The following is a 20,475-nucleotide window of genomic DNA, read 5'->3' as shown; positions in this document are numbered from 1 at the left end:
TGCAGGTATCTGAAGAGCAGCTGTGATAAAGAGGGAATAAATTCATAAACTGTTGTGTCCATACTTGTTCTGCATTTTCTACCACTAAATCTTGCCATCTGGAAGGACTACCTCTTAACATTCACTTGTCAAATACCTATATCCTTTCTCAAGGACTAATTAAAACATCATCTCTCTTATGAAACCTTGTCTGAGTCCTTGTCCCAGCCACATCCTACTTCTTCTGCCTATAAGCCCTCAGAGCAGTTTTAATTTTTATTTTAACATTTGTCAAATTTGACTTTGAATTATGATCATCTGTGTATTTGCCTGTCCCTTAAACTTTGATATTCCTTGAAGTTAGAAGCCCTGTTCTGCTGATATGATATCATTATTCACCATTCCCAATATTATATTTAAAACAAATTTCAGTAATTTGATTTAATTTATGGATCCAGATATAGTAATTGAGAAGGCTTCAATCATTATTTGTAGGATGTCTGCTAATAAACAATTAAAATGCTCCCTCCTTGTTCTGAGAAATTTATTAATACTCTTAAGATTATATTTTGATGACATTCCATGATAAAAAATAGAAAGCACTTCTGTGTATTAGTCTACTCATATGAAACTGGTTTTATGAATTCAAAAGGGGTATATAAAATGGACCACTTGTATTGCAAAACCCAGTGAATTGTGATTCCTGCTTCTATAAATGAAACCGTTTCAGTGAAATTCCAGGAAAGTTACTCGATCTCATTTAATCTCCAATAATGAAAGAAAGAGTGTGAGTGTGCAACTCTGATCAATAATTTTGCCAATTCCTATTTCCCATTAAATTTCTAAGGGATCTGAGCAAACAGAGTAAAGATACATTGAAAAGTAGAATAAATGTTGTAAATGTGTACAATATTGTAAATTTCAAATATAAACTGTGTTAAATTCAAAGCTATTGTTTCACTTTTCAAGGAAGTCAAGTACTTGCTCTTTGTCACTGACCATACTCCCAAATGACAAAAACATTTTCAATCACTGGAATTAACTTCCTCCTGGAAAGTGCCCTAAACATCGCTTTTATTCACATTTTTATTTCAATGGCCTAAGAATCAGATTGTCACACAAAACCACCACAATGAAACTTGCAAAAGTTCCTCTTCTAAAAGTCAAAATAAGTGAAACAGATCGCCAGTCCAGGTTCGATGCATGAGGCAGGGTGCTCAGGGCTGGTGCACTGGGATGACCCTGAGGGATGGGATGGAGGGAGGTGGGAGGGGGTTCAGGATGGGGAACACATGTACACCCGTGGCTGATTTGTGTGAATGTACAGCAAAAACCACTGCAGTATAAATTAATTAATTTACAAAAACAAAGCCAAAATAGACTAACTCATGAGCATAACATCATCCCTCTTGGCTTGCATCAGGGAAAGAGGATCTTTTCTAATGTAAAAGATAAGCTTTTCCTGGCACCACAATTCTAGGATACATAAGATACTTACAGCGCTGGATATGACTCCTGGAAATGTCACTTTTTGACAGTTAATTTCAAATAGAGGTTCACACAAAAATAAAAAAAGAAGAGATTTTTATGAGGGAGAATCTGTGAGAGAAAACAAAAAGACAAAAAAGAATTGAGAGCAGGAGGAATACTGAGGAAAGCACTTGACAGGCACAGATCAGACTTGCTCTGTGCTAATCTCTTTTCATCTCTTTGAAACTTTTCCTCTTCCTTGGAAACCCAGCTTGATTTTACAGCTTAAGCCCTGAACCAACTACAGCCATGGCAATTTTGCAAAAAGTCCAAACCATTAAGGCAACAGCAGCCTTGTCAAGATTACACAGAACTGTTTGTACATTTTATTTCATTTTTAACTTGACAGGTGAAATTGAGTTTATGATGGCAGAAAGTGCAACTTGGAGATCAAACAATTTAGGGTGCTTAGCTATAACTTGTCCTTGCAAATATGCCTCACCAGTCAGAATTGAACAAAAAAAAAATAAGCAGATTGGACAAGATAATTTAAGCATCAAATGAGAAAAATAGAAATGAACATTTTTCTCTCATGTACTCTTCAATTTCCCGAAGGCTGGTAAATTATTGAGGTATTTCTTAAAGATATTAGAATTATGAGTAGAATCATCACTCTCATCCACATTAGTACCATGTCATATTTTCATCTTACTCTATTCTAATATTATAATATTTTTTAAAAGTTTCAGAATAAAAGATGAAACAATTTAGCTACATATTCTCTCTATTCAGTCACATCAGAAAAATACTGAGAATTTTCACCGTGTGAAAACTATTGTTCCATCAAACAATAGCTATTAAAAGCATCTAAAATGTCTATCACCATGTATGATACTTAAGTTAATATCAACTTTATCTATTCAAGTAAATAACTTCTCAACGTTATATAATTATTATCATTAGCATGACTGGTATTATTTAATTTCAAAGATAGTTCCCAGGTCCTTAAGAAAGTCAAGGCATGAGACTGGCAGAAGATTTACACATGTGAGTGGCAGAGAATTTACAACTACAATTTACAGAGAGTTCTAAAGTAAATACTCTAATACAAGAGAGGTCAGAGGCCTGTGTTCAGGAAGAACTCTGCTGATACTTTCGTCAAGATGGACAAGATATCAAGAACCATCTTAATCACCACTTGAGTTCAGGTCAGGTCAGTCACTCAGTCATGTCCGACTCTGTGATCCCATGAACCGCAGCACACCAGGCCTCCCTGTCCATCACCAACTCCCAGAGTTCACCCAAATCCATGTCCATTGAGTCAGTGATGCCATCCAACCATCTCATCCTCTGTTGTCTCCTTCTCCTCTTGCCCTCAATCTTTCCCAGCATCAGGATCTTTTCAAATGAGTCAGCTCTTCGCATCAGGTGGCTGAAGTATTGGAGTTTCAGCTTTAGCATCAGTCCTTCCAATGAACACCCAGGACTGATCTCCTTTAGGATGGACTGGTTGGATCTCCTTGCAGTCCAAGGGACTCTCAAGAGTCATCTCCAACACCACAGTTCAAAAGCATCAATTCTTCTCTGCTCAGCTTTCTTGACAGTCCAACTCTCACATCCATACATGACCACAGGAAAAACCACAGCCTTGACTAGATGAACCTTTGTTGCCGAAGTAATGTCTCTGCTTTTTAATATGCTGTCTAGGTAACTTTCCTTCCAAGGAGCAAGCATCATTTAATTTCATGGCTGCAATCACCATCTGCAGTGATTTTGGAGCCCCCCCAAAATAAAGTCTGCCACTGTTTCCACTGTTTCCCCATCTGTTTGCCATGAAGTGATGGGACCAGATGCCATGATCTTAGTTTTCTGAATGTTGAACTTTAAGCCAACTTTTTCACTCTCCTCTTTCACTTTCATCAAGAGGTTCTTTAGTTCTTCTTCACTTTCTGCCGTAAGGGTGGTGTCATCTGCATATCTGAGGTTATTGATACTTCTCCTGGCAATCTTGATTCCAGCTTGTGCTTCCTCTAGCCCAGCGTTTCTCATGATGTACTCTGTATATAATCACCACTACACTGTGAGGTTTGTTAGCAAAAAAGTAACTATTTCACTTCTAAATCTAAGTGCCTAATATAGTTACTGACCATAGGTCCTTAATCACATTTTGGTAAATGAGTATATGAATGACTATGCTAGAATACTAGAATACTTATCTGTGTTAGAATACTTATCTGTGTTATTTAGGGTATTTAATATTTCTAGGCTTCAGGGTCCTATAAAATTGGAAGAACATTCTACATCTTATAGGTTACTGTTAAGGCTAAATCAGCTTATGTATGGAAAGGCACTGAGAATATTGTTTCAATAACTAGAAAGTTTCCCTCCTCAGGTACCATTCTTCATAAACTATGCCTCAACAAAACTCTTAAAATGATATACTGCTTTAGTTATCTTTTCTTTTTCCTTCGCTTTGACTGGTAGGAAACTCTTTTGTGTTATCCAAACATGAATGCTATTACACATATATTTGTATTCAACCGAAGTATTCTTTTCCCCCAGCTTTGTTGAGGTACAATTGACATAGAACATTGTGCAAGTTTAAGGTATACAAGATATTAATTTGACACACATACTGTGAAATTATTACCATCATAGAGTTAGTTAACAGGTCCATCACAACACATAACTATCACTTCCCAAGCTGTCTGTCATCAACTGAATGGATAAAGAAGATGTGGTGTGTATATATAATGAAATATCATTCAGCATGACAAAGAAGGAAATCTCATCATTTATGAAAACATGGCAGACCTTGAGAGCATTATGCTAAGTGAAATAAGTCAGAGAAAGGCAAATCCTATCTGGTGTCACCTATATGTGGAATCTGAAAAGGCCAAACTCATAGAAACAGTAAAATGGTGGCTAGCTGGGACGGGAGGTGAAGGACGTGGTGAGGTGTCAGTCAAAGGACACAGACTTTCAGTTGTAAGGTCAGTAGGTTGTGCAGATCTACCAACATGGTCTTGAAAATAATCAAACCTAAGAGAGAACAGTGATTACTCATGACAAATGTGCATGAAAGTGGCACAGCTTCAGACTCGAGAGTTTCCAACAGTATGGCTAAGGTGCCATCATATCTCTTCACAGTCAAAATTATATGCACTGCTATATCAGGAAAGTTGTGAGGTGAAATTTATCCCTTGAATTGGACGATAGCCAATAGGTTATCTTTAAAATCCCTTGACTCGATGCCATAGTTGAGTCTAACACCCGTAATATCAACTAAAGCACAAATCTTTATAACTTCAGCAATCTGCAACTGTGGGACAAAGTGGGTACTTTTGATCTTACTGCTTTGGCGGTGCTCTCCTTGTCGTCTTTGGCTTGCAGAGGCAGATAAGCAGCAGTGTTGCTTTGCTCAGACAATGCTCAGTCTTCCACCTAGACATTCACATGAAGCAGGTCTCCACTTTACATTCCAGAACGTTGGTTCAAACTCAGTGTGTTCAGTCAGGCTGTGTTGGACAGGAACCAGCCCTATCTTTTTTTTTTTTTTTTTTTTTACAATTTTTTCTGTATTTATTTATTTTTTAAATAGTTTTTTATTTTTTTAATTTTAAAATCTTTAATTCTTACATGTGTTCCCAAACATGAACCCCCCTCCCACCTCCCTCCCCATAACATCTCTGTGGGTCATCCCCATGCACCAGCCCCAAGCATGCTGTATCCTGCGTCAGACATAGACTGGCGATTCAATTCTTACATGATAGTATACATGATAGAATGCCATTCTCCCAAATCATCCCACCCTCTCCCTCTCCCTCTGAGTCCAAAAGTCCGTTATACACAGCTGCGTCTTTTTTCCTGTCTTGCATACAGGGTCGTCATTGCCATCTTTCTAAATTCCATATATATGTGTTAGTATACTGTATTGGTGTTTTTCTTTCTGGCTTACTTCACTCTGTATAATCGGCTCCAGTTTCATCCATCTCATCAGAACTGATTCAAATGAATTCTTTTTAACGGCTGAGTAATACTCCATTGTGTATATGTACCACAGCTTTCTTATCCATTCATCTGCTGATGGACATCTAGGTTGTTTCCATGTCCTGGCTATTATAAACAGTGCTGCGGTGAACATTGGGGTACATGTGTCTCTTTCAATTCTGGTTTCCTTGGTGTGTATGCCCAGCAGTGCCCTATCTGATAAGCCTATTGTGCTGGGTCAGTAGCCCTGCCCTGTACCTAATGAGTGGGAGGACAAATATGTAATCTACCCTGAAAACCACGAATGACAAGCCCTCCTCAATATGTTCTTTCGATTTTCTTAACAAAAAAAAAGTTATCAAGGACCATTAAATTTATATTTGGGGAATATAAAATTACTTGCCTGTTGTATGGTGGTTAGATACCAAGTTACCGCATGACTCAGCAATTCTACTTTTAGATATATACTCAAAAGGGGTGAAAGTAGGAGCCCCCCCAAAATTTTGCTCACCAAAGTTCATAGCAGGATTATTCACAACAGCCAGGAGATGGAAACAATTCAGATTCTATCAACAAATGAACAGATAAACAAAAATTCACACGCACATGAGTGGAGAATTATTCAGGCATAAAAAGGGATTGAAATTATGATATGTGCTAAAACATAGATAAGGCTTGAAGAATTACACCAGGTAAAATAAGCCAAGCAAGAAAGGACAAACAATGTATGTTTCCACTTATATATGGTACCTGCTGCTAAGTCACCTCAGTTGTGTCCGACTCTGTGCGACCCCATAGACAGCAGCCCACCAGGCTCTCCCATCCCTGGGATGTTCCAGGCAAGAACGCTGGAGTGGTACCTAGAGTAGACAAATTCACAGCTACAGTAAGTAGAATAGCGGTCACCGAGGCTTGGTGAAGGGGCAAGGGAGCGAAGGAATGAAGAAATATTGTCTAATGAGCACAGAGTTTCTGTTTTAGATGATAAAAAATTTTTGGAAATGGTTAATTGCTCAACATTGCCATTGAATTTTGACATTTAAAATTGACTTAAACTGATTAGAAATGTAAATTTAGTTATGCATATTTTATAGCAGTAAAATAAATGAATATTAAAAATTACTCCCGTGTAATACCAATATTCCATTTAGCATAAGATTAAATTTCTTCCAGGCTGCAGAGGGTTGCATGGTGATGAAAAACAGCTCCAGATATGGATTCAGAAGTCTTTTCCTCCAGTCTCAGTCTTGTCACTTACTAGACATAAAATTTGAGCTAGCCACTGAGGTCCCTCGCACTTTAATTTTCTCCAGTTATAATAACCAATACAGCTGTTTTGAGAGCTTGAAATTATTAATAAAAAGTAATAATGCATATAAAGTGTTTTGTAAACTCTAAAAATTATAAAAGTGGATGGGGAAATTTTTATTATGCACTCATTTAAGAAGCTTAGTAATAATCTTATCCTTGAAATGTACTTATTAACTCTTCTTTAAGTGCCCTACAATATTGTTATTGTTGGTAAGACTCAAAGCTTCTTTTTTGTTCATTTTTCTCTACATCAAGTACTGAAGAGCAAGTTTTTAGAATAACAAGAAAATCCTGAATTTCTGAGGAAACCACTTTTGGATTTATTTTTCTTACATTAACCTATTCCATTTATATTATTTATATACCATTTGTTTATTGTTGATTTAGCCTCATTATACATACCTTAGGAAGAAGGAATAGCTATATTATATCTTGTCTGGGGACAAATGGTTCTACAAGTATCACAAGTATTAAAAAAATTAATTTTGCTACCTGTTCTCATCTTCATTCCAAACCAACTCAATCCATTATCAGTGTTTACATTATGAAACATATAATAAGAGTTTGACATGGTGGTATATCCAACTGGATACTAACTTGTAAAGTCCTTTGGCTACATAATTACATTGGAAAATAATGTAATTTTTGGAAATTTTGTAATGTAATTTTGGAAAAAATGTAATTACTTGCAAAAGTAATATAAATTTATTACCCTTACATTATAGATTAATACCAAAATTACTGTGATGTCAACAACTAATTTCTTGTTTCCCTCCTCAGTGGTTATGTCTTTGACTATGATTACTACAGAGATGACTTCTACAACCGGTATGTAAATTTCTCATCCTTGTTTCCGTTTGATTTAAATTATCTTTTAACTCTTCTGTAACTTTCATTCACAGATACTATTGATTAATACATTTAAATGATATTTTACAGTAAAAAAGTAAGTCTCAATAAAATATAAGATGGACAGATTTTCATCTTGTGATTGTACCTACTGCAGTATAGAAGATCTTGGACTTTTAGACTTTGGTGGTGCTTAAGCCTAAAATTTGGTTTCTGATATTTGGATGATATTCTAAAGATTTATTAACCAATATTATTTTCCAAATCTTGACATTGGAATTCTTGACTTGGAATTCTTCAAGACTGAGAGATTTATAAATTCAGACAATGAGTCCAACCTTCTAAAATACATCTACTTCCAACACACAAATTCAGTAAAAATTATGGACAAGTCTTGCTCTGCAAGGTAGTGTGGGACCACAAAAGAAACCATGCAGAGTGATGTTAATAATCAATAGGGGAAATAGGATTTTCCATGACATTTAAAAAATTTTTGTCAAAACATTAAAAACTCTATGTTATAAATGTATTGATCATACATGTACACATATATAGAAATTCCTCATGCATACATATAGGAAAATACAGTGAAACAGTTATTTAGTATACTAATTTAAAATTGGAACATTTTAATGTAAAAATACTAAGAGGTAGTGTGCTTTTTTTCTTGTAAAAATGGCTTATCAAAAGTAATTTGAATGGTACTAGCCTTTTACTTCTATTAGGATATGAGGCAAGCACCTCTTTTACCCCTCAGTGAATTGTTATACTACTGTACTGGATCAGCTTTGACATTTCATCAATGTTGTGAACTACCTCTAAGATTTCCTCCCGATGATTCCTTTTCTTTGCCAATTTCACTTCCTCTGGGACATTTTCCTCCCTTTTCAGCACACCACAACCACTTTCCCCCTTTATGTGAGTATGTTTTATTTACCTAAATTCCTCTGCCTCCATCTCTAGAGTCTCTTGAGTGGAAGAGTGTCCACATCCCTACAATCAGCTATTTCCCCTATAATTTTAATTTTACTCCCAGTTTCACTCCTTGGTTCTTCGCTGTACCCATTCCCTCTTTTGATTATCCATTCTTACAAAACTCCACGTGGGTTCATCACCAGGAAGCAAAGAGATCTGTGTGTGACCTAGCAACTACACAATGACAAATCACAGACAGACTTTGAAAGAAGTGATGCGATTGGTCACTGATCGTCAGGAACATCTGTTAATCAGGTAGAGATTCATGGACTGAAAAAACAGCAGCAAAGCTTGGACTTTATGGAATTACTCACAGTTAATATACGTGGTAAAACTGAAATTTGACTTTTGCTGTTGGGGGGATTGGTGCTATTTAACTTAGGACTGGCAAATGAAATTCTGGTAGAAAAGGTATGCGAAACAAGAATTATCTGTGTTAGGTCTTGGACCGTACACACACATACAAAAACAAAGTAAATATTGTTTAAAGTTCTATTCAAACAAACAAACAAATATCCCAAGGCATAAAAATGCAAAGCTAGAAAAACAGAACATTTTACGTAGGAAGAAACTACATAATCCCTCGTAAGGGTCTCCTCTGCTCAGCCGCACGGGTCCTCTTCCAGCCCCAGGAGATCTCCGTGTTCCTTCCTGTCTGGGGACCTTCCTCTGCACGCTTTTTTGCTCCTGCCTCTCTCCACTGTCTAGTTAAGGACTCCATTCTTCAGGTCTCAGCGTGGACTCCTCTCTTAGACTGAAAGAGGTTCTTCTGTTTCCCTCTCCGCACCTGTTACTGTTCCTTTACGGTACTGCTCCTCGTTTATATTGTTAGATTTCTCTCTGCAGTGAACAATATTTGGTTTATTTCTGCTTGCTTTCCTTCCTCCCAGAAGGCAGGAAAGATGCTCAGCTCTGCTTATTGTATCCTCAGGCACTATCATTAAGTCTCACACATACTGGAAACTCAACTTTTGTTATTAATTCATTTCCTTAGATTTAGAGACATTTTGCTTTCTCCAAGGTCACATAGTTGATTCGTGGCAGCATTACAGTCATAAACTAGGTCTCCATTTATATTCAATAACCAACTGTGCAGATTCGCAAAACAGAAGGGGAGCAATATTGGCCTATGGTTTTACATTAAAGGAAACAGCCTTATCTACACAAAATCAAATCCACAGCCATACCTTTAGCACCACTGTATTCAAAGCTAAGCAAGCGATTTCTCTAGTCATCCTTTTATGACCAAATATAAATCTTTAAGGACAACTTTCTCAAATAATTTTTATAATTTATGTAAAATATAATATTTAATTTTAACTATGTAACAGCTTGTAACAATCCATCCTAACAATGATGTGAAGATCTGGCAGCATTAAAATAATCCCATTTACTGTAAAAAAAAAAAAAGATAACTTTAAGTAGTCTTTCAATTATTTGAATATTTCAGTTTTTGACAATTTCAGAACATTTTCTGATACTCTTCTGTGTCAGGATACAGAACACTGTCTTCATTGCTCTGAATAAAGTTGCCAACTAATATACATTGTCTTTTAGACTGTCAATAGTAAACTGTTTTCACATTGTTATTGCTTAAATATTTTCTATCACGTGACTTCCTTACACATTTAAAGAATTTCTACTTAAAATGGACTAGATGGTAGGAGACCCAGGTTCTGGTAATCAACCTGTAAACTTTGGGTCAGGTTTACAGTTTTCTCAGCGACCCAGGCAGCACTCGTGGTAAACAGCCTGCCTGCCAATGCAGGAGACATAAGAGACATGGGTTCGATCCCTGGGTAGGGAAGATCCCCTGGAGGAGGGCATGGCAACTCACTTCAGTATTCTTGCCTGGAGAATTCCATTGGCAGAGGAGCCTCGCAGGCTACACTCCACAGGGTCACAAAAAGTCAGACACCAACTGAAGCGACTTACCACTCGCCCAATATTTGCATTTTACTGTGCATATATTATAGCTCAAAAATCGTAAGATACATATGTAGATAGATGATAAATAAATATATTTTACAAGCAAACGAACAAGAGCCTTAATCAACAAGTAATTACAGAGCTTGAATCTTTCAGATGGTTCTACATCACACACAAAAAGCTAACAGAATAATTTCCGAAATCATTTGCTTCTCTTATATAAAACCTGTTTGGTTTATAGGTATACCGAGATCCGAATGGGTGTGCTGCTAACAGACTGTCTGAGCAGCCTGCGTTCTCATTAGTTAATTTTTCATCTTCTGCATTTGGCTGAAAGAGAGAGAAGCATCTGCCATAGTAGACACAGTCAGGAGTTCCCTGTGAACATAGATTCCCCAGGAAGGGAAAAGAGTGGAGAGTCTGGACAAGAGAAATAGCCTAACAGGCCAGGGCTAACGGTTTTATCCTCAGTAATTCCTCCTTAGTTACATTCTGCTTGTGTTTATCATTAACTTTTTGCTCTTTTTACTAATGGCACATGCGTGGGCAATTTATTTAACGCCACAAAAACTTGTCTCATCGATGAAGTGAATATGAAATTAATGCCTACCGCATAATACTGTTTTGAGGATTCAATGAAGTAGCATATTTTTATGACCTGCATTTTGCCTGGTGTGTGTTTTGTGCTTAATCAATGTTAGCTACTGGTAGCCGACAGTAACCATTAATAGTGATAGAGAACACATTCCTTATACTGATATTCAAGTAGCAACGTCCCTGTGACTGAGGAATACACTGACTGATCAGCCGTGCTTCCACAGTAAGCCCATTGTGACGCCTCTGGGTCATTCTTCTCGTATTGTTTTCCCTCCTCTTGCCCCCCTGGAGCATTCCAGTTGCAGCTGAACACTCTCATCAACACTCAGCTATTCCCATTCACTCCACGCTGCTTGGTTTTCTGTCAGGAAAACAGACATCATATAGTTATGCTGAACAAGGAGAATTGCTTGTAAGAACTTTCTATGTATTAAGGAACTAAAAAAGGCAAAACAAATAAACAACAACACAAAACCCACCATGATATGATGGAGTCAGCAAACTACCTCTATCTCTACCACCTCTGGGGTTGGAAAACAGGAAAAGGTAGGATTATCAGATATCACTCTAGAAAAGGGGGCTTACGGAGCTCACGTTGAGAGTAGGAAGGTCAGCTTAGTTGCTGCTACTGTATCTGAACCCGAAGAAACCCAGGGGGCTGGAACCCAGACTTCTAAGGAAGCAGTGCCAATGGATGCCTGGGTCTCTGAGGAAGAGTGGAGGCTGTTCTGCAAATGTTGCAGAAGTGTTCAAACTCAATCCAGGGGCCACTACTGGAATGCATTGCTGCTGTCAGGGTGGAGAAACAAGGCTGCAGGAACGCTGAAAACACAAGAAGCCGAAACAAAACCAGGAGGCAAAACAGAAAGGGTCAAGTCCTCTCCTCCTGTTCCAGTCCTAGTCTCCTTCTCAAGCCCTTAGCTGGCTGAGCCTAGCAAGGAGCCAGCTGGCCCCGGCAGAAGCGCGGTTTACTGAGTCTCAACTCCAGCTGTTACTAAATGCCTCACGTGATGCTGAGGGATAATGTCTCAGTAACTGACATTCATTTACATCCTATTGTCAGCCTATTTCTGCCAGGCTTGGGAATTCTCATATAATGGGCGAGTTTCAACTCTTGCATTGTTTTAGCGTAGGAAGCTTCTCTACACAAAGTTCCATCTTAATGTGAATGTTTCAGTACATTTATCCAACAGTAACTTTTCCAAAACCTAATTGAATGTTTCTCCATGGTTTCGGGAATCATGAAGTGAAAGTGAAGCGTTAGTCATGCAGTTGTGTCCGACTCATTGTGTCCCCAGCCCTCCAGGCTCCTCTGGCCATGGAATTCTCCAGGCAAGAATACTGGAGTGGGGAGCCATTCCCTTCTCCAGGGGGTCCTCCTAATCCAGGGGTCAAACCTGGGTCTCTCACATTGCAGGGAGATTCTTTCCTGTCTGAGTGACCAGGGAAGAGTATCACTAATAATAGACTTGAGAGGTTACTCTAAGCTGTTATCTTCATGTATTACACGCACAAAAAAACACTGCCCAATTTACAGCATTCAATACCGTTTTCTTTCAAAGGTCAAGTATGACTCTAAATGAAGGACATTACACGTTATTTAAATGAAACATAAATATTTGTACTATCCCAAGTAAAGTAAAAGAAGTATACCTAAAATTCTACTGAATACCCACAAGGAATGTTTTCAATTTCTGAGATATCAGCAGTTTTAATGCAACCTCTCTTCAATAGTACCAGGAAAGGCTGCTGCTAAGTCACTTCAGTTGTGTCTGACTCTGTGCGACCCCATAGACGGCAGCCCCCGTCCCTGAGATTCTCCAGGCAAGAACACTGGAGTGGGTTGCCATTTCCTTCTCCAACCAGGAAAGGCACTGAGGCATTTATAATCTCCAGTAATGAGCAAACTTCTATTGATAGGAAAAAAACAAGAAATGCAGGAGCTGCCTGACCTTAAATATGTATGATGTGTGTGTGTGTGTGTGTGTGTGTGTGTGTGTGTGTGTACACATACATATCAGTGATTCAACATGGGGCATTGCTCAGTTCTGGATCCATTTTGACATTGAGTAAATTAACATAGGAGAAGCTACCAGAGTTGCAGTTAATGAAAAACAACTCTAAGTCAAGTTGTACTTGTCTCAGATCATTGATTATAGAGCACAGTATATATTCATGAATATTGGAAAAACATATTAGCAAGAAGCAACGTCTGTTTCATTATGCAAATTTAAATTACCATCTGGTAGAATGGGATTCCACTTTAAACACTTGGAAGCCTTAGCATGGCATGGTTGACAAAGGATATGATTCCGAGTCAGAAGACGAGTTGCAGGCCTCAATGCGCGTGTGTTGACTGATTAAACTTGGGGGTGGGGGGGGTTATCTCATCCGTTTCCCACAAGTTTCCTTCATGGGCAAAATGGCTTAACAATACACACATTACAGAATTCTAAGAATTAAATAGAATCAGTTTATTGATTCATAACCTCACAACTGCTACTTGAATCCATTCACTTTTTAACAAGATACCAAAATTGTATAAAATATAAAGATTAGATTAAGATCAAGATATTGCTAAAATAGATCATTAATGATCACAGTCAACCCTCTAAAAGCACGTTCAAGAAGAATTTGTACAAGACCAGGGATGGGGCTTGCTGGTAGGGGTTGGGCTGTTGGCAAGGGTGGCTTCACAGAAAATCATGGAAAAGTTTAGTGACAAAAAAACAGAAATAAAAATTACTGATTTGCTGGTCTCAAGTAAAGTGTGCCTATAAAAAGCATTTTTTTTTTGGATTCAGCTGTAACCAAAAGCTTATTTGAAGTCAAGGTAGAAATTATAAACAGATTTTATGAATTTCAAGTAGTTCAAACAGTACAGAAAGCAGATATTCTAATAGGCTAGAATCATTCATGTGAATTTCAAATATAGACTTTTTAAAAAATGAATAGGCATCTTAGTGTGGTTTTATAGATTCTGTTTATCAGAAGTCAAATAAGCTGAAGACAGAAACCCTTCTTGTCATTCAACAAGGTTGAATGAAGACACAGCCAGAGGTCTCCAATCTAGAGTTATTGATCTTCATTTATCTGCTAAAAGGGTCCAGGCAGAACATGGCCCCAAATAGGTGGTCAGATTTTGGTTCTGGGCAGGCCAGTTGTTTAACCCAATGTTTAACCCAAAGTCCAGACTACATTTTTTGAGTAGCACTTAATCACATAGTGACTGTAAATTTGGGTCCATAAGTAAGAAAAATTAAAAAGTATTTTTATGTGGGAAATTTAGAAGAAAACAGATAATTACTGATTTATAAGTTATTATTTAATCTAAATGATAATCTAGTGTTCAGTGACAAAATAATACACAAATATTACATTTTCAATTTTTTTCATGAATTTTAAAATCACATTGGTTGACAGTGAAAGTTCAGTTCGGTTCAGTTCACTCAGTCACGTCTGACTCTTTGTGACCCCATGAACTATAGCACACCAGGCCTTCCTATCCATCACCAACTCCCAGAATCCACCCAAACTCATGTCCATTGAGTCGGTGATGCCATCCAACCATCTCATCTTCTCTCGTGCCCTTCTCCTCCTGCCCTCAATCTTTCCCAGCATCAGGGTCTGTTCAAATGAGTCAGCTGTCCACACCAGGTGGCCAAAGTATTGGAATTTCACTTTCAACATCAGTCCCTCCAATGACAGTGAAAAATGGGCATCAAATTAAAAGTCCAGCAATCAAGTAATGATTTATTAGACTGTGGTATATCTACTTGTGAAAATGCACCACAGAACTTAAATGTTGTGAATGAGCTAAGTTCGCTCAGTCACGTCCAGCTCTTTGCAACCCCATGGGCTGTACAGTCCATGGCATTCTCCAGGACAGAATACTGGAGTGGATAGCATTTCTCTGCTCCAGGGGATCTTCCCAACCCAGGGATCAAACCCAGGGAAGAATCTTTACCAGCTGAACCACAAGGGAAGCCCAAGAATACTGGAGTGGGTAGCCTATCCCTTTTCCAGCAGATCTTCCCTACCCAAGAATCAAACTGGGGTCTCCTGCACTGCAGGCCGATTTTTTACCAACTGAACTAAAAATAAACATTAGGAAGGCCATTTAGCAAACGTGGGAAATGTTTTTAATATAAACCAAAGAAAATTAGCCAGGATATATTACTGTACATATATTATAATTTCAGTTATGTAAAAAAATACAAATTCTTATAGAAAAAAGATTAGAAAATGACAGTAATTGTTTTAGGGTAAGAGATAGGAGGTTATTTTTTCCATATATATTTTCTGAAAATGCATTAAAATGTTGCTTTTTATTGTTGAAGTTTAATAATAAGAGGCTTTTAGTAAAAATAAGAATTCAAAATTATATTCATTTTATACATCAGTATGCCATTAAATTGTCTTTGTCCAAAAAGCAACTGTTAAAAATAATATCCTTATTGTTTCTAGACACAAGCTGTGTCTATTTTTTATCAAATAAATCAATATTAAAATTGCTTACCACTTTTCAGCTTCTGTTTGATAATGAAATGACACATCTCAGATATTATCAAAGCAAACAAAATTCCAAACAGAAAATGGTCGCATGAAAAGTAGAAATGTTTATTAAACAAAATATATCCTCAAACTTCCTCAATCTGCTGTCTTTATTAAAATCTGACATTTACTTTATTTATTGCTTGAGAATAGGTCTTTTAAAGTTTTTGTTTTAAAATAGGCCTTAGAGAAAGGAGAATTATGTGTTTGACTTTAAATCATTATATGTTTGACCTGTAAACATAACGGGAAAAACGGTATTCTAATAGTATTAGGGAAAATGAAGGGCCACTAAAGGAAAGGAAAGGGGATACAATTCTGAGAGTAGAAGAACAAAAAATCAAGAAGGAAAGAATTTTAAGTTTTCAAGTGACCTTGGAGATTTGAATTCCATTGAATTCTATCAGATGGAAATTTCTCTTGGACTGTTTTCTCTGATTTGCCGTAGACAGGATTCTGATGAGAAAGCCAATGCTTGTGTCTCCTTCAAAGGCTGCCTTTCACCTCCTTCCTCTGTATTTAGAAGAACTACATCTTGCAGTCCTAGAGAACGGTCTTGCTTCCCGTCCTTATCTTGTTATTAGTATGTTTCCATGCTTGAAAACAGCTCCCCGTCTTCCTTCTCTTGGTTTCTGGTAAGCTCAACTTTGCCCAGTGAAAAGTAACAAACTTCCAGCTCCATTAAAACTTAAAATCATGCTCTCATATGAAATGCCCTTTTAGCTTTGTTTGTGTGTTACAACATCACTTTTATCAAAATCAAGTTCTAATGCTGCATATCTTCCCAACAGAGAGACAGAATGAATTGACAAAACCTTACCTGATTCTGTAACGGGAGAGGAGTCATCTTTCTTTGAAGTAACACATCCACATATTCAGAAAACAAGGACCTCTCCCTATAAGAACGTACAACAAAGAACACAACATATACTGCTTTACTAAAATGTACATCCTATGCTAAAAATATGTCACAAATATAGTGAACAAATGCAGCTCTGTTTTTTCAGCATGAGATCATACCTGGCCAGCACTGGAAGTTTTGTAATCCTTGTCTGGGGGGAAACAACAGAAATATTGATGAACAGTGCAGTTCTGTATAACATATTATTGAATTGCACTATCATTAAAGTAGTAGTGACTATGATGTCTTCTCTTGACCTGATATCCAGTATAGCACTCTTACACCCTTTTATATTTCAGTTGTGCTTTAGAGATTTTCTTAACTCAGTGTGTAGATTAGTTTATTTCATGAACCTGCTAAATGGCATTTTGACGTCCTAGGGAAATGATTCCTCCAAAAGAGCTTCCCTTTCTTGTCTCAAGCAGCAACTTCCACCCTGGGAGAGATGGGTCAATTGTCACATTTCTGTTCTTTCAGTAACTTTGCGGGTGGTAGCTCATGAAAAGCACCTTTTGTATTTTGGTTCACTGACTTAGGTTGCTCTGTGAATTCAATGTATAAATAAATAGTGTAGGTCCTGTTTTGTGATTGAAGTGAGGGGCAGGCTTAGCTGACCCTTCTGATTTTTGAGACCCTAGTGGTATGAATATGGTCCACAGCGCCTTTCGGCCTCGTCGGCCTCTACCCTTTGAAGTCAGCTATAATGTGTGGGCGTCCGTGACCTGTTCTTTCTGGCAGCTCCTCGGCTCTAATGGACTTGGCTTATGCGCAGAGGATGACCCCTCTCTTGAACTCCGTCTCCTTTCATTTCTTTTCCTTTCCAGACATCTCTTAGCATTTCCTAGCAGGTTCCCAAATCATTGTTTTTGGATCCATTAGCTCTCTAATATAAAAGACATTCTTAGTACCAAGGTCTGCTTCAAATGTGGTTTGTGTACATCCGACTTTTCTTCCCCCTGGTGCCATAGTATTCAGTGTTTCTGAATGAAAACTTGGAAACCAGCCTCTCTTAATCATTATCTTTCATATACTATTTTCCAAAAAGAGATGATCACATTTCCATCTGTATATACAAATGAGATGTAATTTTATAAAATAACCAATTATAGAAGGTTTTAAATATTTTAAAATTTAAAGCTGTTCTCATTTTCTCATTTCTGTCTTTCCCATTAGATTTTCTATTGACTGTTTTAAACCAATTATGAGAATCCATATAATAGTGTCATAATAAAATATATAATAACCATTATTCTAAGTCAGTAATGCTATTTTATTTATAGTAGACAATGCAATAATACCTCTGGCTCAGTGGCAAATAGTTTTAAAAATAAATGAGTATATATACATACATATATATATATGATTTTTCCCTCTGGTCCCTTTATGCTGCTCAGATGTGCTTAGTCACACAAAAATCTGTTGTGTGTATGCAGCATAATATGAGGCTTTGAATATATTAATTACATATTTATATAAATATGTAAATACTTTTATACTTTATCCCCTCCATTGTCTGATGCAAATGCATTGGTTATAGTGAATATCATTTTTCACTTTTAAGCAGAGGCTTCAGTGTTTTATCGGTATTCTTCGTTCGAGAAATATTTAATAGCTAACTACAAACATCTCTAGTCTCAGTTTCCACATTTATCAAATGGTCAGAAAAATAAAATATCATCCTGATAAGCATTTTCTGTCAGTTCTTTAGTCAACAAAGTTTTGGGCTCCTGCTATCAGCCTTGCATCCAAGTTCAGCTCCCTTTTTTTCTGTAGTCAGAAAGACTTTGCATTGTTTAAGAGAGTCCTTAGTGAGAGGGAAGGAACCATGTTGATTTTTCTCTCACAGCTGCCCTCTTTAAACTAGTCATACTTGTATTTTTCCCCCCTTCTGAGCTGTTTTCTGATGATACACTAATTTTCTTTGCTCTGTCCCTGATCCTGCATTGATCTTTTCCTCCTTTCAAACTAATGTCTTACTAAGTATCTGATGTGGAAAAGGAAGATTCCTGTTCCTAAGAAGGATACATCTGTTAAATGAAGCAAAGAAATATACTTGGGAATGAAGGTCAGCATAACTCCAACATATTGCCAAGTTCTTTGTTCTTTCATGCCTTAATAAAAGTGGGTTTATATGAAGAGTCAGATTTTAATGTTCAGAAAGCATAGACTATATTAGCATCCTATTCCTTTAGTGAAAATGAATCTTCCTGATTACAATATTTAAAAATTTGTTGACATTCTTTGCAAGGCCATTCTCTTAATCACCTCAGACGTTTGGTAGAACGCGCAGGTGTAAGCCAGCTCTCAGCCGCCTTTGTGTTTCGTGAAGGTTGTTTGACTACCACGGCCGCGTGCCGCCGCCGCCCCGCGCGGTCATCCCGCTGAAGCGGCCCCGAGCGGCAGTGACGACCACCCGCCGGGGAAAAGGAGTTTTCTCCGTGAAAGGAGGATCGAGGTCTGCCGTCAGCGGGTCTTCTTCGTCGGGCTCGAAATGTAAGTAAGCTTCCTCGCTTCCCCGCAAAGAAGGGTGGGGGCGTGTACCACTGCATGAATGTCTGTGCTCAGAAAATTAATCAAGAATTATGGCAGGGTTGCTATGTCCGATGTATGAGCGAAATTTCAAATGGATAAGAACCGCTCTCTGCTTCCACTCCACTCCACTGGAGTGACGCGGTGGAGACAGACACCAACATGCATAACACACACCTGGGAGCGATCAGAAAGGTGTCTTATTAGAGCGAAGAACATGCTCTTGGCCCACCTAGCTTGTGACATATCCAAGCCTTGAAATATAACATGCTGCTTTCGGTGAAGAACCAAATTTCACTTCCAAAAAGAGCCATCGAGTATCTTTGCAGAGAAGCAGTATGCAAAATCAGTGCCTGTTTTGAATATTGGAGCCCTGGGATAACTAAGAGGAAAATAGTAGAAGGCTAAAAAGGGTAACTTTCCATACTATTCTAAATCAGGAGAATGGTGTCTGAAAACATATGTAATGTCATAAAAAATAATATTGATATAATCTCACATGAATTAATAAAAAGTAGAGCTACAAACTTCCCAACGAAACACATTGTTAAGTTTTTATATGGACAGATCCAGAAAAATATAATTTGTTAAGAGAGTATTATTCCTAAGACAGAGATAGCAGTTTTCCTTGCATTTCTTGAGGTTACAGTCTACAGAGAAGAGACAGACAACAGCAAGCAAGGTAAAATCTGAGGATTTAACATGGTAGGTCATCACTATGTCAAAGAATAAAGCAGAATAAAGTGACCGAGAAAGAGGAGAGCTGTGTTTCATGGCATGGTGCGTGGCCGCCTCTCTGACAAGGTGCTGTTTGAACAGAGACCCCATGGAAGCAGGGGAAGGAGTGTGTGCGTGAAGCTGTCGGTGGCAGAGCATCTGGGCAGAGAGAGGGGTTGGTGCAGAGACCTTTCCCTGGAACAAGGAAACCAGGGCCGCAGAGTGAAGAGGAAATGTGGTGGGAATAAGGTAGCGCCAAGGCAAGTTCCAGTGCCACCTGTTAGGTCCCTGTAGGGGGTTTCTAGTTACTTTGCATCTGTCCTTCAAGACAAGTAAAGCATATCCTTTATCCTAATTTTACTGATGGGTAAGCACAGAGAAGCTGAATCATCAAGCGAAGAACTGACTCATTGGATAAAACCCTGATGCTGGGAAAGGTTGAAGGCAGGAGGAGAAGGGGACGATAGAGGATGAGATGGTTGGATGGCATCACCAACTCGATGGACATGAGTTTGAGCAAGCTCTGGGAGATGGTGATGGACAGGGAGGCCTGGTGTGCGGCAGCCCATGGAGGCGCAAAGAGTTGGACACGACTGAGGGGCTGAACTGAACTGAACTGAAGCACAGAGAATGGTACATCGTTAGTAGGTGGAAGAGCCAACACTAAAGCCATG

The 20,475-nt window shown here is 38.0% G+C and overlaps 1 protein-coding gene across 1 annotated transcript in view; it reads left to right on the top strand.

The window, feature by feature from the left end:
• Positions 1-20,475, top strand: part of RALYL (RALY RNA binding protein like) — a 422,766-nt gene that overhangs the window by 351,835 nt on the left and 50,456 nt on the right. The window contains 2 exon segments of the mRNA XM_052651717.1: positions 7,531-7,578; positions 18,885-19,048. Of these exon segments, the coding sequence (XP_052507677.1) occupies positions 7,531-7,578; positions 18,885-19,048 (212 nt within the window).

This window comes from Budorcas taxicolor, chromosome 14 (assembly GCF_023091745.1).
Source record: "Budorcas taxicolor isolate Tak-1 chromosome 14, Takin1.1, whole genome shotgun sequence".
Lineage (NCBI taxonomy): Eukaryota > Metazoa > Chordata > Mammalia > Artiodactyla > Bovidae > Budorcas > Budorcas taxicolor.
This window is presented reverse-complemented; position numbering and strand designations above follow the sequence as displayed.